A 19,533-nucleotide genomic window follows, 5' to 3' on the forward strand; every position below is an offset into this window, starting at 1 on the left:
TTTCTGGTGCTTGATCTGTCATGGAGCAGCAACCAGAAGAAGATTTTGTGCCTTAGTCTGCATGTTGTTTTCCAGACCATCTGAAAGATATTATGTGCTTGGCTGGGTCCACAAATTGCTTTATATATGTTCATGGAGGAGAATTTTTGTGTGGTGCCACCCATGATCCAAGAATCTCTGTCTGTAGAGATTTCTCTGTTTCTGAGGATATCTTGAAGGTCATTGAATTGGTTGTATGCCTTGAGTGACAAAGGTCTATGAAAGTTGTGACTGAAGTCCTCTATGAAAGTTGTGACTGAAGTCCTCCCTGCGACTCTCCTACCTCAAACCTATCCTCCTCAAGAAGTCCATGCTCCTCAAAGCCAGCCTTGTAGAGGCTCCGCACCCATGGCCGCATGCCAGCTCCTCATATTTATCTCGTTTCTTAAACTTTCTCTCCTCATTCTCCTTGACCGTCCGCCACATTGTTAACTTCTCATGTTGCTTCTGAGCTGCCAGTTCCAACCTTGTTTGCATAGGCTGAGCCGCCAACTTCTTCCTGGCACTGATCATTTCATCAATTTTCTCTCATGGAAACCTTTGCTGATTTCTTGAGCCTCTCCGTCGCCTTCTTTCCCTTTGTGCTCCGCTTGCTTGAGCTTAGTGTACACAGAACGAAGGTGTGACACTTAAAATTCGATCTGCAAAGCAAATTCCACCCACATGATTTGAATTTGGGCCGGGCACCATGCTCCCGCCCCTGGGTTAGGAGCCGAGAACATCAACCAAACATATTATCCACATGTTCTGCGCACCATTGATGTACATAGGGATTCTCACAAAGTAACAAATATATCATAATGTCGAAACTGCTTTATGGTGATAACAGTTAGTACTTTGTTCGTTGGAAGTTGCATCACAGTGACAAACATGACCAAGAGAACAGTGGTTCGAGGGGGAAAAAGAACAATGTATTTTGGTTCACACAACAAAGAATGAAGGAAAATAACTGAAATCGCTGATTACATATGCACTTGTTCATACTATTACATTTATTATGATCAGCCTGTAAAATTATTTATCGGGTTGCAGTAGCAACCAATTATTTTATGAGCAAACACAAACTGATGCAATGGTCACACCAAGTAGGCGGGGGTGAATTGAAGTTCCTTGGATTGCTACCGTGAGTCTCCCAGTAGTCGCAGATTTACAATTTCATGTCTCACTATGTCGAAGAACGACATGCTGCAAACAATTGAAATATAATCTTAAGAAAATGCACCAACTGACTGAAGTATTGTTGCTAAGTGCAAAATAAGATTACAGTTTTTTCATGACAGAAATTACCTTAATCTGCGTCCGGTTGTATGTGTATGTAATATGTACGAGCTCATCCATGGTCTGGATTACCGCAGGATATGAGAACTCCATACCTTTGGTGTCCTCTAGTGTCATTACCTCGTTCCATGAATCACCGTCATCCGTGGAGACTGCAATCTTAAGTGTGCCCCTGGAGAAAGTGTTGTAAGCAACTAGTACTCTTCCATCCTTCATCTTAGCTCCATCGATCCCTTGAGGTGTAAAGTCCAGTGATGAAAACAGAGAATTATCAAACACTGTACATAAACTATTTATTGATGTGCTCCCACCAGACATGATCTGTGGAGGGCAGTAAAACATTTTCCAATACAACAAAAGGGTAGTGAAGCAAAGAGAAAGCTAATTTAGCCAAACGGTTAAGAACAAACCAGAATTTGGATTAGGAAGCTCAGTCTTATGCGCGTAACTCCATGTCACACCACCATCGGCAGAATCGGCCAGGCAGACACGGCCAATTGTCTCAAAAGATCGCAAAAGCATCCGAATTGTCCCATTGGCAGTTTGGTACGGAACTGGCTGAATCACCCCAAGTGTTTCACCTTCTATGTATATAGGACCGTGCTTCCGCCATGTCTTGCCACCATCTTTTGTGACCTATAAGTTGTTAAGACGTTAGAACCATAATACATGATGTGATAAACGCTTGATGTAAGTCTCCCTCCGATCCATATTAATTGTCACAGCTTGGAGCATATGTTTTTCTATATAAAAAATGAGACACTGGAACATAGTAGTTACCTCCAGCCATGCACCCCAAGAGTTCCAGCTTTCTACTGAGGACCCACATAGTAGGCGACCATCTTCAAGCAGGAAAGGCTACATTGAAAAAGTTGTCATTAGGAACCAATTTACTCAATAAAACATGGCGTCATGCTGATAAATGCCACAAAAGCACTAAACTACTTAACGATTGGTAGCAATCCTGCTGTTAAATGTGCACACTGCATACTGGTATAGAGAACTATGCAAGGTAGAAAAAACACAAATTTACACATGCCTTGTTCTTAATAGGGCCAAGAATACCAGGCGGTAGCTGCTCTCGCTCTGACCAGGATATGCCACCATCCAGCGATCTTTTCATGGCACCACTCCACCTGAACAAGTTGAGTTTATCATCAAGTCACCAAATACAATCCTATAAAAAAAATCATTTGGCTTCATCTAACTGCTCTATCCTGCGGTTCTCTTGCCAGTTCAATCAAACATCAGAGGCCAAAGAAGGAAATAAAGTTCTTACTTCTGAACTTCCTGACCAATCTTGTAGAAGAGCAGCAGCTCATGAGAGGGGAGCTGAAATAGTACAGGATTCCACATGGGCACCCCATCTTGCTCATCAGCAACTTCTGGAGGATGCCAGTGACCATCCTACAAATGTAAATGTAAGATTCTTAGGAAGAACTGATATCTCATTTAAGAGACAAAAAATTGAAGTGTCCTGGATAGATTGAACCCACACTGTATCTCTGCAACCAGATTTTGACATCCGGAGCACCTTCCTTGGATCCACCAAAATAAGCCACCAAAAAGTTGTCTTTCCCAATCTAGCAAAAGAAATGTCACCTATAAATATTTATAACATTTTCTTAAAAAAAAAAACTCTGCCGCATCCAAAAGCTATATAGTACCTCTACAATGGTGGAAGCATGGCAGCTACTGAAAGGGGCACTTCCAGCTGAAAATGTCAGCTCCTCCTTCACAATGCTCCACCCAGATGCCGCATTCTCAGTCACGTTGGTAATGTTACGAGTGCCGCCTTCCATCTGCTGTCCAGTTTCCACCTTGCTGGCACTCAGGTTAGCAATAACCTCCAATGAAATTTTTTGAAGCCTATTCCAACTTATTCAGCTGCACATACACTAGACTGAAAAAGAAGACTTTCCTGAGGTTACAGGAAGGCAAAACAGAAGTTACCCGTTAATAGGCTTTGACTTGGAGTCGATCTCATGCAATGATCTAGAAGATGCTGTGGCGATGACGAAAGGTTTGCTGTTGAGGAGTATGGTCTGAAGTGAACAAAAAATGAAGAGGAGCAGGGAGAACATCAGTATGCAGGCTGTTGCGCTCAATGCTATTTGTTTTTTGCTGCAACTGTGGACGGTGAGCATCACCTTCTTCAGTAGTGCTCCTGCCTGTAAAGAAAATGAGTTAGGGTCCGGTTATAGATGATTCGAATCAAGGAATGGGAGCAGGAAACATGTAGGGAAAGGGCACAAAATGAAGCATCAAAATAAAGCTAGCTGAATGTCACAAGTCCACAACAAGCGAACTAGTCAAATTCGAGTACAGTACTACTCTACAATGGAGATTAAGATGCTGCATCTTAGTAGAGGGGAAAGGAATGGATTGGTCTTCCTGTTGTGCTCTACAATACGTACCACCATACAAGTGGCAAAAGAGCAATCGGTGAACTGTTTATTAGGCTCTAAAACTAGTAGCATTTCACAATCAATCAAGCCCGTCAGATAAGATAGTTTCCGGACGATTCCATGGTCCGTCTCAAGGACAAGGAGGGAAGAATTCTAAGAAAATTAAGAGGAGGATGATCCGGCGATGGGGGTGCTCTCCTGGCCCCGGGAGCGCATTGCCAAGGAAAGAAGAATCAAGCGAAACGAGCAGCGGGATCAAGGAAAGCACGGCCAAGGAAGAAGCTCAGACGCGGACTCACTGACCTGGGGTAGCCGCGGCTGCGTGCGTCAACGCGAGGAGGCTGCGGTGGCTTGGGTGATCCAGATATACACCGTCCGGTGCGAGTGCGACTGACAGGAAGAAAGAGAAATGAAAGACTGGTGGATGGATCGAGACGGGTTTATTCGGTGGTTGGTGCGTGCTCGGCGGCGTTTGTTCACGGGGCGAGGGCGCGGGGGCGGCGCCACCCGGCAGCGAGTGTAAAGACAGACCCAGGCGGAGTCCAAGCTACTCGAGTAATCGGTTCACTTAATCCGCCGAAGAAAAATACGAAATCAACTTTTCTAGAGTGTACCATAGAAAGGTGTATCATCATTTCATAAAAGAAAGCCAGACGGCCAGTACAACGCCAAGTGGCAGATACAATGCCAACAAGGCAAGCAACACCACACTAATCCCTGGGATTAGAACCACACCTACTGCAAATAAGAACAAGGAAACTATCCTTCCCTAATGTCGAGCCAAGAAGACGATAAGACGGGGCACATAGCAATCAGGTCGCGTCACTACAGACACAAAACACATCCAACCACGACACCGATTACCGAATCAACTGGATCAACGTATCTTCCCACCCATATCGCCTAGTGAAAACGGCAAGTGAATGACAGGACCTAGCCGGATCTGTGCACGTGGGTGGGCCAACAACGTTGGTGATGGCATACATTGCGCCCCAGCGGCTGAAAACCTGAGAGGGAATCCAAACCGAGAACTGAGATGCCCCAAGCTCCAACATCACGGACTCTGCGAGTAGCAAAGGCAACATGATGTGGGGTGCGGACCCTAGGTTGCCCAATCTTCCACAACTTGAAGGGGAAAAGGAGGAATACTCAAGAACACAAGGGAAACACTGAAACAAGATCCAATTACACATCTATAATACCTACTATCATATTTCTCTTGACATGCAGCCTATCCACCTCACCTCCATGCCACGTCGGCATTTTTAAGCATTTTTCATTTATATTAAGAAGACATAATGGTGTACTACATGTATTTCGATGATGGCTTTTGTTTGACCCAGGTTGTACGAGCGAACAACATGGCCATTTATTGTCACACACTAACACTTGTCTTCTCCTCTGCCCATTCTGTTCATGTTCCATCCTCTTCGGTTCCCTCAGCAATATATGATGATCCTCTTGTGAGCCCCTCTGCCTTCTGTCCTCACCCCTGTTGTAGTTGTCATTGTTCCAGATTCCATCAAGGCTAAATGCTCAGTGGAAGAAGCCCTGATTGATGGCCGATGGTTTAAGGACATCAAAGGTCAGCTCATCATTGCAGGTTTTATTCGGTTGATCAATCTACTGGAGGCGCTTCGGGAAGTTCAAATTAGCCCTGGTCATGAAGATGCTTGCGTTTGGATTTCTTGACAGTCTGGTCATTTGTCTTCCAAGTCACCGTATGCCAGGCGGCCGCCCAGTGGAAGACACTGCCCCTGCCACCCATGGGGTAAGGTTGTCATGTGGTGCCTGCGGCGAGCTCCTGGGCATGTTGGTCGAGCTATCGTGTTTTTTGCCGAGCTGATTGTCGACTCGGCGCGCCTCCTGAATTACAATCTATCCTCGCCAGCCGCAGCGGCCGTCGTGCCGCTGGACGTTACATTGTTTCACACTGGTTATTGTTGCTTCGGAGGTATGTACTCTGTAGGTTTATGATTTTTTTTGTAGGGTTGTGATATTGGTATTTCATAGTTGAAGATATTGCAATTCAACTGAAAGAAAGACTACCATTTTTTGCCTCATAATACCTTGCTTCATCTCATGTTGGTTTACATGTAGAACTTTGTAGTGTGATTACAATATTTTAATTTCTCTATGGCATGCCGACATACTGCTTTCCTTAATGGCAAGCTAGCTTCTCTTCCCAAGAATGGCTCATATATATCACACAGCTAAAGATTGAAATCCTTTCTCGAAGCATACCAGGTGTAGTTTGTTTTAACATTGTAGACTGAAAGAAGGTGACTATGAGGCAATCGATAGCTTTGATTATCTTCCGAATACTCTTTTATTGCAAATGATTCTTTTGGTTAATGTTCGGCAAGTTCTTACTCTGTAGTGTAATTATGATATTTTAATTGCTCTGTGGCATGCCAGCATACTGCTTTATGAAATGGCAGCTTCTTTTCCGAAGAACACACACTGTTGAAGATTGGTTCTAGCCTACTATAACATTGTAGATTGAATGAAGGTGTCTGCAAGGGAAGTGCTAGCTTTGATTATCTGCCCAATACTTTTTTTGCAGATGATTACTTTGGTTAATATTTGGTAAGTTCTATTTTACAAGATATTTAAGATGTGATATTCTTAAAAAACCTGACAAAATTTATATTGGTAATAGTTTTTAATCGTTTTTATGGTGTGGATTCTATTCTAAAACCATGTGATCACTTTCATATAAATATGCATTTTCCTTTTTATGAAATAAAAATAATGAGGAGTCATTATTATTCATAGCAATGATTGATTTGGTTAATTGTCTCATGTTCTTAATCGTATTTCAAGAAAATTTGAGCTACTAATTCTTGCTGCAACGCACGGGGGAATCATCTAGTTCACTAAATAGGCAAACACATGAGATCCACAAAAATACACGAACAACAAAGGGAAAATAGTAGCAAGGGTAATTCTTCTCAAATCCACGAGGAAGTGAGGTCTTGTGATCTATGATGAGACACTTCTCCCAAGACAGAGGTCTTGTGATCTTGAGAGATCCTTCTCCCAAGATGGAGGGCTTGTTTCTTTAGGAGGAGATACAAGGATCAAAGCTCTCTTAGTATGTCCAACTGTACTTTGCTAATCCTTGGAAGGAGGAGGGGTGTCTATTTATAGTCTACATTGGATTAGGGGCGAGAGAGGGGGATACAAAGCGAACTACACACACGTAGGGCAGGACTGTCCGGGCAATGGCGAGATGGTCCAGTTTCATCGTAAACCCACTATTGCCTTACCGAACATCCGGATTGGTAGCCGGATCATCCGGGTAGGAGTCCAGACCTTCGGGCATGCGCAAGAGTTGCTTCTTCTTCTTCTTCTTCTCCTTGCTCTGTTTTTTCCCTTGCTTGGCCTTGCTCCATTGCTCCTCCATGAAGTCCTTCTTGTCTAAGTATGTAAAGGGTTTTCACTTGAGGTAGTAGACATATCTCGCTTGTATACATAGAGAGCTCAAAGAGGAGAGAGGTAACCTTGGCTTCAATAGCTCATGCATGAGCTCTAGTCATTGGTCCACTTGGCGCTTGGGTTGCGGTAGCCATGGGGATGACCATTCGGTTCTCTACACCCCCCTCCTGGGGAAAGATCCACCCTCGGATCCTGATCTTCATCACCATGGTAAGGTGCCAAGTCCGAAACATTGAAGATGTCACTCACGAAGTACTTGTCGAGCAGAATGTCAATCTTGTAGGCATTATCATTGATGCATTGGATCACCTTGAATGAGCCACACTACAAAAAAATACACTTCCGTGATGATACGTGTTTGTCATAATAGGTCACGTTTTCTGTCATGCACGTACATCTATGACGATTTTATGACAGAATCAAGATAGTCATACCTGTGCTGTTGTAGAAGTGTTCCATGACATTACCAAAATTATCATCACGGAAGTGTCCACTTCCATGACGATAAATGCCGCGTCATGGAAGTGCTTTCGTCAAGGGTGACCGACACGTGGCATCCACCGTAACAGGTCGCCGTTAAGCTATCAGGTCCGGTTTTGGATCCGATAACCCTCTAACAGCCATGACCAATGCCGATTTTCCACGTGTAAAATTCTCATTGGCTGATGGAACCACGTGTCAGCTCCGCGTTGGCACAGGTGTCACTCATCCAATGGGCGAGATGCGCCTAAGATATGTTGACAGGTGGACCGGCCCAAAAGTGGCCCATAAAGATTAAATGGGCCGGCCCAACTAAAGGCCCACAAGATTTAGCGGACCATAATGGGCCGGCCCAGCTAAAGGCCCACAACATTTTGCAGACCATAGTGGGCCAGCCTAGCTAAAGGCCCAACATCCTCAGTTAAGGCCCATACGGCTAGTGCCAAATCGGCCCGTCAACGGCCCGTCCTAAACTTGTCATCATCGCGACCCATGGTCACTTCTGGCCCGTTAAAAGTCCGCTAAGTATTTGGGCCGAATTACGGCCCAGTGTGTTTCCAGCCTGTTAAAGGTCCTGCTTCATTTGGGCCCATTTATAGGCCATTGAAACTTTCGGCCCATAAACGACCGTGAAGGATTTGGGTCATATTCGGCCATGTATGACATTCGGCCTGTTAGAGGCCCACTATAGATTTGGGCCACTTTCAGCCTGTTGTGACTTTCGGCCTTTTAATGTCGGACGAAATCCATGGGCCATATGTGGCCCAACGTCACATCGGGCCTACTAACGGCCCATATAAAAATGGCACTAATCAAGCCCGACCGAACTTCCGGCCTGTTAAAGGCCCGTGTAGTAGGTCGGCGCATTTACGGCCCGTCTGAATTTCGGCCTGTGAAGGATCCGCATTGTAAATGGGCCACCATTACGGCCTGCTAAGACCAGTGGGTTATTTGGCTCAATCAGGGCCCAATCTCACTTTCGGCCTATTAAAGGCCCATGTTTTTATGGGCTCGAGATATTTACACCTGTAAACGGCCTATTTTGCCTGAGGGCCCAAATTATTTTTAGGCATGTTAAAGGCCCACTATGGGCACATGCCTACCAGAAAAATATGAAAGCTTATGCTGATTTAGGCCCAGATATTTTTAGTGGGCTACATGCAAATTTCGGCCCATAATCGTTTTTAGCCCAATTGCAATGGGCCCGACAAATGTTGGCATGTTGGGCTCCTACGAAGCTTTCAGCCGAATACATTACTAAGATAAACCTAAACTATACAAAAATAGCGTCGTAATTACTGCAGCCTTTGGCAGCATCATAAATGATGTATCACAACAAAATAAATTCTAACCATACAACAAAAGGTCTGTTGGCATAAAGCTTACAGTCCTTGCAGATAAAAGCACCATCAGATGTATAGAAGCACAGATCATTTGACCTGAGTGCTAATGTTTCGGGCTGTAGAATCTGATCGAGCAACACGATCTTCCCCTTTTTCCGCCATTACTCTTGGATAACGAAGCAAATTTTTGATAGTCTGGTTTCAAAACCATTCATATCTTGACGACATTTGTCAACCACTATTCTTGTTTCTGAAATGACGTCCATTAGGGATTGGACTTGTGTCTGGAGCACAGATATATCACTCTGTCTAGCCGGAAGATAGTAGGCGATTTGGACGAGGTTACCTTGACAACCAACCCAGAATTATGCAGGAAGGTGCTTTTTGCACTGTTAGTGGAGAGATACTGACGCACTGCAGCAAGAGGTGACATTGTGCTTGTGGTAGCCTCGTCACCTTTAGGTGGTTGTGGTTGTTCAATCATTTGTTCCATAGCTTGCTGAAAGTTTGAACTTGTAGATTAGTGTACCAGATAAGTTACTAATGAGACAAAAACAAACAAAGTAGGTTTCACGTTTATACATAACTTATTTTGGTGAACTACTGTAATACATTAGCATGTATTGTAGTGCCAACTACATAATAAATCACTTTCGGAACATATGTCCATGTAGCATGCCTACTGTATTGTCTATTTCCTCACATTCGTTGACATCTAAGGATAAAGAGACATGGTTTAAAGTAGGATGAACATAGTATGACATCATTCATATCATGGGCAAACACATATAAAACAAACAGGCTATTGTATCATTGTGTGCGCACGTGAACATCACAACTAGATTACAGATCAAGACCAAAAGAATATCCTTCATCTCTTTTAAACCATGTAAGGTGAAATGATACGTTAAGACAATTGTGTAAAAGTGAACAGAGTAATTGACATTGGCTGAAAACCAAGCAGTTAAATGAACACATCACAGTACCAATCAGTTCAAAGGCAGGAGGAGTAAGGACTTACAACAGCGGCTTGAACTGGTGTGCTCATGCCCTTCATCTTGCTGGTGTGGCAATCCTTGAAGATTTGCACTGCATTCGGTTCAGGTTCTTTTTGGTCCGCACGGGCTTTCCTCTGTATTTGGAACAAGTCAATATAGATACGATAATATGGCACAGAAAAAAGAAGGAGCTAGCAGCTATTTACAAGAGCCTCGTAGTATGCAATATAGCTACGAGATCATGTTGTCTGTTGGAATTGCACTTTAGAACGGTTGGTCTTGTTCTTCAAATAGTTAGCCTAGAAGAAGATACACTTGTAAGGCACATACATAAATACAAGTTAAATATGTGGTATGATCAAATACATATACCCTACCTGATACTTTGGATCAGACCACTGTTTAACAAGGGCTGTCCAGTCTTCATCTGTAATATATTTCATTGGAGATGTTTGGGCGATTTCATTGTTAGCCTTGCCTTCAAAGTGAGATTTTCTAAGGTGGTACGGATACTGTCGCAGAGCAGACTGAAAAACATGAGTGCATGCTTGTTTAGTTGCATCATCTTTCGGATCCAACTTGAACCTCATCTGTTGAAAAAAGAATGTGAGTCTTATTAGGAGGAAGCTAGAAAGTATGGGACAGAGCAAGACAATATTACAAATTGCGATGAATAACATTACTTACGGATAAATGGTCAAGGAAGGTGTTAAACTGGGTATTGTCTTTCTCATTCCTGTACTGGATCCACGTTGGGAGGATACGTGCATGACGCCTAATGGCAACGGCTGCCTCTGATACTAACTTGGCTGACTATGTAGCATCAAGTGGCCTTTTTAAACCTGCCTCAAAATGGATCTCCATTCTTCCTCCTTTAGATTTTGTTAATCTGTCAAGCATTATCCCTGATGTCTGTTTCCGCTTGCGCCCTGGTGCTAGTTCAACAACGAATATGGAAAGTGTTAGTGCACATCAAACTGTGAGAGTACATATAAAGGAGCATGCAACTGCAACTTGACTTGGTCAGGTACCGTCTTGGTGTTGATGCTCATGAGGTTCATCTGATCTTGCCAAGTCCTGTTGTGTCAGCAGTGCTTCGGAAGTAGTGTTACGTGTGAAGGCAGCTTGGAACTGGTCAGTTCCGGACCAAACGAATGAGTAACTCGTTGAGATGCTGGTACAGTTGAAGCGGATGCTGCAGCTATGGTGTCGGTGTCAAAACCGGCGGATCTCGGGTAGGGGGTCCTGAACTGTGCGTCTAGGATCGATGGTAACAAGAGACGGGGGACACGATGTTTACCCAGGTTCGGGCCCTCTCTATGGAGGTAATACCCTACTTCCTGCTTGATTGATCTTGATGAATATGAGTGTTACAAGAGTTGATCTACCACGAGATCGTAATGGCTAAACCCTACAAGCCTAGCCTATGTGTATATGGTAATGAATGTCCCCTATCCGGACTATGCCCTCCGGTTTATATAGACATCGAAGAGATCTAGGGTTACATGGAGTCGGTTACATAAGAAGGAATCTTCACAGCTAGCCGCCTAGCTTGCCTTCCACGCCAAGGAGGGTCCAATCCGGACACGAGTATGGTCTTCGGTCTTCATGTCTTCACAGCCCATCAGTCCGGCCCATGGATAACAGACCGGACGCCCGAGGACCCCTTAGTTCAGGACTCCCTCAATAGCCCCTGAACCTGGCTTCAATGACGAGGAGTGCGGCACGCAGATTGTCTTCGGCATTGCAAGGCGGGTTCCCCTTTCTCCGAACTCCAAGATAGTCTTCGGATGCGATGATTGTATCCGGACCTGGTATAACCGCAGAGAGAATATAATATTTACACGAATCTAATCTGTTGACAGCTTCTTTACAACATGACATCGCGTCTGTCCGGTCATAATTTCGAACCATTTTTCATCTGCCATCCCACGTTTCGAGACGCGGTTGCTATTGGCACGTCTTGTAAAAGCAGAGATCGTCCCCTTATTGCGGGATTCTCATCAATGCGGGCATGGGTAACTCAACCGTGCCGTTTATACAGCCCTTGGGAATAGGCGAGTTTTTAGGACGAGTGGGGAGGCGCTTGACATTCGCGGCCTTTATAAAGGGATAAGGACACTCTCCCTTTTCCCACACCCTTCTTCATCTCCAGTCCCTCCATCCTCGAGCTCCAACGCCCAAGCTTTAGTTTTTCCTCGTTCGAGAAGGCACTCCAATCATGTCCGGATCCGGAGCTGGAGGCAAGTGGATGGCCTCTTCTGTCAAGAAGAAGGACATCACGGGGCTCCGGGAGGCCGGCTATTTAGCCAAGGAGATTGCTCACCGACTCCCTGCGAAAGGGCAAATCGTCCCTACCCCCGAGCCCAATGAGAGGGTTGTGTTCCTCACACATTTCGTCCGCGGGCTGGGATTCCCCCCTTCATCCATTTGTCCGTGGATTGATGTTTTACTATGGGTTGGACTTCCACGATCTGGCCCCCAACTTTATACTCAATATCTCAACATTTATCATTGTGTGCGAGGCCTTTCTCCGCATCCCGCCTCACTTCGGCCTATGGCTGAAGACCTTCAACGTGAAACCGAAGGTGGTGAGCGGTCAACAAGCAGAGTGCGGAGGCGCCATGGTGGGCAAAATGCCCAACGTCACCTGGCCCCAAGGCTCCTTCGCGGAGACGGTGAAGGGATGGCAGTCGGGGTGGTTTTACATCACCGAGCCGCGTGATGCCAATTGGGTAACAGCCCTCGAATTCCGATCCGGAGTTTCGATGCGGCTCACTTCCTGGCAAGAGAAGGGCCTGACCTGGGGATCCCTGGACGAGATAACTGGGCTCCAGACATGCGTCCAGAACATGATAACCAAGAAGATCAAGCTTGTGAATGTGCTCCAGGTCATGCTCATTCGTCGGATCCTTCCGTGTCAACGCCGGACTTGCTATTTGTGGGAGTACGACCCTGCCGAGCACCAGACGCTGCGAGGGCTCTTCGGCACAACGCACGAAGGCATCTGGAAAGCGCTCTTCAAGGCGGGCGAGACGCCCCCACCCACAATGGAAAATCGCTGGCTTAGCTCAAAGCGCTAGGCCAATTCGGTAAGTCTTTTAATGCTTTCGAGGTATACCCTTCACCAGCATATTTTTAGGATGGATACTGAGCTCCTCCATCTATTTTACCAGGCCTGGATCGAGGTGGCGGAGCAGATTAGCTGTCCGGCTCCGCTTCCTGAGGAGGAAGAATTCCCACTTCTGACGAAGATGTTGTTTCCGACGCCGTATGACGTGCCGGAGAAGACGGCCAAGAAAGCGGCCAAAGGGGGCAAGAAAGGCCCCTGCCAAAAAGGCACTCCGGATATGTCGTCCGAGGACGAGACTTCCTCTTCATCCGATGACGATGACGAAGAGGAAGAAGAAGAAGAAAATGATTCCCCACCTGAGGTGGGGAGGAAGAAGAGGGCGGCTCCCCCGGATCCGGAGGCGAAAGCGCCCAAGAAGGTTAAAGGCTCCCAAACGGATAACTCCGTGTGGGATATTGATAGCAGTCCGGAACGACCTCGCTGCCAAGCCTCGGGCCGCTTCGTAAGTACCAGAATCCGCAAACGTATGGCCTTCCTGTTTTATAGTATCGACATATTGTAAGCCTTGTTACTGTAGTCCGGCACGCGATGGCTCCCCGCAGTCCTCGACTGAGGATTCGCTGGGCTCGAAGGAGAGGGCTAGCACATCTCCGCCACCTGCTCATTCTGTCTCACCCAAGGGTGATGATGAGGTGGTGTCCAAAAAGACTTTCCTAGGTCGGGGGAGATTCCAGAGATCATTGGGGTGACGTCCCAGGATGATTTTTCGGCCGCCGGACATGTTGGGAAAAAAGTCCCCATGGGAACTGGTGATGGAGCCCGAGTTCCCTTTGGACCTCAGCCGGATACCATTCCGGAGATCTACACAGCTCCAAGGTCTAGCGAACGGCATTCCCTTCAAGGAGGGAATGTGCCTGTTCCACCGGTGACCTCTGTCCAACCAGAGGCGCCGGATAATCTGCTGGAGGCGCTACGAGGCGCCTCTATTGTGGACGAACATCGTGTCCTTATGGACACGGTGATAGAGAAGGTTCAGTTCGTCAAAAGCAGACTGACCGAAGCCTGCACTAGCCTTCTAACGGGCTTTGAGGTAAGTGATTGTAAAAAATATCACAGTATAGACGGTAGCCCCTGATGCTCTGTTTGGTGTTCGTGAAGAAAAGCTGAACAGAGGATCGAGAAGAAATATCGCAGGAGTCTAACATGAGTTGTCTATGTGAATAAGCAGGTATCGCCGAAGGCAGCCACTGCTCATGTTGCGGAGGTCTCCAGACTGAAGCAGAAACTTGAGCGGGCCGAGGAGGAGCTCAGCCTCGTGAAGAAGCAGCTGGAGGATAACCAAGGTATGCAATAACCTGTAGGTATATTTCTAGAAAATGAATAGTCCGAATGGACTAAATTGTCATGAACTTTATTAGGGGCCGCGACCGAGGTGGCAGCCCTTAAGAAGGCGCTAGCCGAGGCCGAGGACAAAGTGGCCAAGGAACGCGCCTCGCGCGAGAAGCACGAGGCTCGGGTTGGCGAGGCGCAGCAACAGCTCCAGGGCGCGATAGAGAGATTTGAGTCTCTGGAGCGCGATTGTAAGGCGCAAGAGTCTGAATTGGCGAAGGTCCGCCAGAGCGCACAGGATGCATGAGCCGAAGCCTAGAGCACCCTCGAGGAGATTCAGGCGACCAAGATGATTACAGCGGGTAAGTCCTTCACCATGCATAGCAAGTATATAGAAGAAACGTTCCTTGTATTTATCCTGAATTTGGATTTTCCAGGGGCGTTTGCGGATCTGCCGCACAGTGTATCGGATGCTGCCGAGTATTACAGAGCCGAGGGAGGGATGTCTACGGAGAAGCTATGCTGGTCCCAACATCTGGGATTCGAACATCCGGTACCCTTCAGCGACCAGCTAAAGCAGTTGGTCGAGCTGCATAGGTTGGCAGAGCTAGCCATGAAGGACCTGATAGTCCAGCTGTGGCCTGCCGATCCTATACCTAGCAGCTACTTCGGACTTGTGCAGTGGCTTGTGAGTGCCTGTCCGCGGCTCGAAGCCATGAAGCGGTCGGTCTGCATTGAAGGTGCACGTATGGCCTTTCCCCGCGTCAAGACACATTGGACGAAGCTGGATGCCAAGAAGCTGATGACCGAGGGACCGCCAGGGGGCAAGGAGCATCGTCGACCCGAGCACTATTTTGACGGTGTTCTGGAGGGGTCACGCCTTGTGGCGGAGCAATGTTCGAAGGATGTTATATTCCCATGAGAACATGTGTATTACCTTGTTCTGTAATATGGAACAATGATATTATGTAGTATAATGTTTATGATTTAAATTTACCTCCGGTGCGGCCGTTTATTGAATCTGAGGGTTGACCAGTCGTCGGCTTCTGCCCCCACGTAAATAGTACGGGGGTGTTCGGGATAAATCTAAACACTCTTTACTCCACATTTTTGTCCTTAAAGGAGGTGTTTAGCACAACGAACAAGGCAATCGGACTATGCGGCCTTTACTGCCCTCACTTAGCCATAGGAGTTTGATAATTAATAAAGTTGGCAAAGCCCCTAGTGTTCGGAAGGCCGAATTAGGGGCGTTATACATGCCTAATCGGAAGAACCGATTCTTCGCAAGAAGCGGAAAAAATCTCCAACGATTTGGAACCTCTCAAACAGCTGACCGGCTCTCGCCACATCATGACAGTCAGTTTTCGGCTTTCTCTACTGAGGTGCTCATCCGGAAGAACCAGGACACAATCGCAGTAGTTCTCCCTTTACTACCCTAGCCGATGTAGCGGAACGTAAGGTAGTAAGCACAGGAGCTGGGTAACCCAACTATTGACCAAAGACATGATTCGGAGCCGATGCATATAATGCTATAAGTTCGGGGTGCCGAACTATACTGTAAAAGTGTTCGGACTTTTATTGCCGTGATGCGGGGTGTAATGAAGCCCCTGGCGTAGTAATACGTACCATGGTGTACGTGTGCAATGAGTAATTAATACCGAGGTGAGGAAACGGGAAAATGAAGTAATAAGCTGACGCTACCGTGTATTCACCGTTGTGATGTAACTAGTACGTCGAGGCGTACTTTGTACAAGTAATGCGATAAGCAAGTAAGTCTATTTAACACGCCGCCATCAAGGGCGAGCTACATGCGAGTATGAAAAGCAATTATGGCAATAGTTTAGTAGAGACCAGCTGGGGATTCCCTTGTAAGCCAGAGCTCCCTGCCTCCTTGGTGTGTTCTGCTGGCGGGTTGTCCGTGTAGTACTCGAAAAGAGAAGAAAACCCGTGAAAAAAGGAAAAGTAAAAGCATGCGAATCCCAGGGTCGGTCAAGCCGTACTGTGGATTGCGAGCGGGGTATGCCTCCGTCAGTACCCATGGGGTTTCGAGTGCGTAATTGTGTACGCGTGGTACGAATGCCACTACCTCATTGAGGTTGGGACGGAGGCCGAATTGCTAGCCGAGCTCTTGACGAGCCGCGCCGTCCTGTTGCAGCGTAGTCCGGAACCTCTTAATGATGTCCGAGGGCTCGACAGCCGTACTATGGTGCTGCTTGAGAAGGCCGTTCTGTGCTTCTGCTGCTAGGGCGGCGTTGTGCTCCTCTGTTCGGAGGGAGCGTTCTGTATTGCCATTGACTGTTATGACACCGCATGGACCGGGCATCTTGAGCTTGAGATAAGCATAGTGTGGTACTGCATTGAATCTAGCAAACGCGGTTCGTCCGAGCAGCGCGTGATAGCCGCTGCGGAAGGGGACGATATCGAAGATTAACTCTTCGCTTCGGAAGTTGTCCGGGGAACCGAAGACCACCTCCAGCGTGATTGAGCCCGTACAACGGGCCTCTATGCCTGGTATGACTCCTTTAAAGGTAGTCTTTGTTGGTTTTATTCGTGAGGGGTCAATGCCCATTTTCCGCACTGTGTCTTGATAGAGCAGGTTGAGGCTGCTACCACCGTCCATCAGGACTCGTGTTAGGTGAAACCCGTCAATAATTGGGTCGAGGACTAGTGCGGCAGAACCGCCATGGCGGATACTGGTTGGGTGATCTCGACGATCGAAGGTGATCAGGAATGATGACCACGGATTGAATTTTGGGGCGACTGGCTCTACCGCGTAGACATCCCTAAGTGCTCGCTTACGCTCCCTTTTGGGGATGTGCGTAGCGTATATCATGTTCACCGTTTTGACTTGAGGGGAAATTTCTTCTGCCCTCCGGTGTTCGGCTGCCGGGGCTTCGTCATCGTCCTCGCTCTATGATCCCCTTCCTTGTTTCCGCTGTTTATCTTGCTAGCTTGTTTGAATACCCGGCAATCTCTGTTAGTGTGGCTGGCCGGTTCGTCTGGGGTGCCGTGTATCTGGCAAGGACGATCGAGTATGCGGTCCAAGCTGGATGGTCCTCTGCTGCTCCTTTTATAGGGCTTCTTTCGTTGGCCGGACTTGGAGCCACTGAATCCGGCGTGAACTGTAGTGTCATTGGTGTTATCGCCATTTCTTCGGCGTTTGTGTCTGTTGCGCCGGAGCTTGCCGGTGCTGCTTTTGGCCTCGGAGGGGCCTTTTTCGTTGGCTGTGTCTGTACTGCGAGCCAGCCAACTATCCTCTCCCACGCAGAAGCGGGTCATAAGTGCCGTGAGGGCTGCCATGGACCTCGGCTTTTCTTGGCCGAGGTGGCGGGCGAGCCATTCGTCCCGGATGCTGTGCTTAAAGGCCGCTAGGGCTTCGGCATCCGGACAGTCAACGATCTGGTTCTTTTTAGTTAGGAACCTAGTCCAGAATTTTCTGGCTGATTCTCCGGGTTGTTGAACTATGTGGCTTAAGTCATCAGCGTCTGGTGGCCGGACATACGTTCCCTGGAAGTTGTCCAGGAAGGCTTCCTCCAAGTCCTCCCAGCTGCCGATAGAATTTTCGGGCAGGCTGTTAAGCCAGTGCCGAGCTGGCCCTTTGAGCTTTAGCGGGAGGTATTTAATGGCATGAAGGTCATCTCCTCGAGCCATGTGGATATGGAGAATAAAATCCTCGATCCATACTGCAGGATTAGTTGTGTCGTCGTATGATTCAATGTTGACAGGCTTGAACCCCTCGAGGAATTCGTGATCCAGTACTTCATCTGTGAAGCAGAGAGGGTGTGCGGCGCCTCTATATCGGGTCGCGTCGTGGCGTAGCTCTGATGGAGTTCGTCTGCGGTATTTGGCCCGGGCGTGGTTAGGTTTATCACGTCTGAATAGGTAGCCGTCGTCGTGCCTCAAGGCACGCCCCCGCGATCCGTAGGTTGATCTTGTATGTCCTGCTCTATCGTCCAGGATCTGCCAGAGGTCATACATGTGACCCCGAACTCTTCCGTCTCTATTTCTACAAGGCGGTGGGGCAGGCTGCTGTCCGGCCTGAGTTGCCGCTTTATCCCGGCCGCAGAGTGGTCGGTCGGCCGCCCTGTCTCGACCACGTGGTGGTCGTTCCGCGTTACGCGAGGGAGATGTGTGCTCCGGTGCTTCCTCATCGAATTGAGGTAGCAGTCTGCATTTCGGGTAGCTCTTGGCTGGGCGCCCGAGGCCGTATTCTTCGGCTGTTAGGACATTAGTCCATCTGTCGACGAGCAGATCTTGTTCAGCTTGAAGCTGATGTTGTTTCTTTTTCAGGCTCCTTGCAGTGGCTATGAGCTGAAGCTTAAAGCGCTCATGCTCCAGAGGATCCTCAGGCACGATGAAGTCTTCGTTGCCAAGGCTTGTCTCCTCCTCGGAGGGCGGACGGTAACTATCGTCCTCCGAGTCATCTTCTATGGCCTGTTCATCAGGGTTATCTTGCCCGTTGTCGTTTTCTTCCTGTTCGGATGTAGCTCCGACAGGGTCTTTGTTGTTTTCGGCGTCGCCTGGAGTGCTATTTTCTCCGGTGCCGGTGTTGCCATCTTTTGAGCGTCGAGGCTTGGAGCGGCGTTTGGCGCGCCGTCGTTTGGACTGTGTCGCCGAAGGCTTATTCGTGTGTGGCTCTTCTTTGTCGTCGCTAGATTCTTTAGGTGTATCAACCATGTACACATCGTATGAAGAGGTGGTCGTCCAGCGTCCCGTGAATGGCGGGTCTTGGCCTTGCTCCTCGTTGGCATCGTCGTCCATATCGTCGATGTCTTCGGATCCATAGTCAAGCACGTCGGTTAAGTCATCGACGGTGGCTATGAAGTGGGTGGCGGGTGGGAAGCAAAATTCCTCGTCATCCGCCTCTAATTCGAACTGAACATAGTTCGGCCGTGAGTCCTCCTCCAAGGATAAGTTATTTAAAGAATTTAACATGTCACCAAAAGGTGAGTGCTGGAATAAGTCTGCGGCGCCAAATTCGAAAATCGATAACCGATCCAGCTCAGTGTCCGCAGGCGCGCCTGATCTGGAACGTGTAGCCGAAAACAAGTCTGGAGTTCCATTGACGCAAGTATTGCAGGATGTCGAGTCCGTGTGCGGCTCCAACGTCGTGGACCTTATGGCCTTGAAGGGCACGATCTACT

At 47.6% G+C, this 19,533-nt stretch overlaps 1 protein-coding gene across 8 annotated transcripts; it reads right to left on the bottom strand.

Moving 5' to 3' along the window:
- Positions 1-975: 975 nt before the first annotated feature.
- Positions 976-4,265, bottom strand: LOC123052550 (uncharacterized). Of its 8 annotated transcripts, none has more exons than XM_044475784.1 (11): positions 4,029-4,265; positions 3,468-3,488; positions 3,271-3,362; positions 2,985-3,186; positions 2,814-2,900; positions 2,597-2,724; positions 2,357-2,453; positions 2,098-2,175; positions 1,728-1,953; positions 1,327-1,550; positions 976-1,224 (listed from the first exon to the last, which is right to left on the bottom strand). In XM_044475784.1, exons 4-11 carry the CDS (start codon positions 3,117-3,119, stop codon positions 1,195-1,197), a joined length of 1,005 nt encoding a protein of 334 aa, XP_044331719.1. In that variant the 5' UTR covers positions 3,120-3,186; positions 3,271-3,362; positions 3,468-3,488; positions 4,029-4,265; the 3' UTR covers positions 976-1,194. The 8 variants fall into 8 exon arrangements, with proteins under 8 accessions (XP_044331719.1, XP_044331718.1, XP_044331717.1 ...); XM_044475783.1 differs by having other exon boundaries at positions 2,985-3,141; positions 4,029-4,264; XM_044475782.1 differs by lacking the exon at positions 4,029-4,265 and adding an exon at positions 3,735-3,755 and having other exon boundaries at positions 2,985-3,141.
- Between the last annotated feature and the right edge of the window lie 15,268 nt (positions 4,266-19,533).

This window comes from Triticum aestivum, chromosome 2D (genome assembly GCF_018294505.1).
Source record: "Triticum aestivum cultivar Chinese Spring chromosome 2D, IWGSC CS RefSeq v2.1, whole genome shotgun sequence".
Classification (NCBI taxonomy): Eukaryota; Viridiplantae; Streptophyta; class Magnoliopsida; order Poales; family Poaceae; genus Triticum; species Triticum aestivum.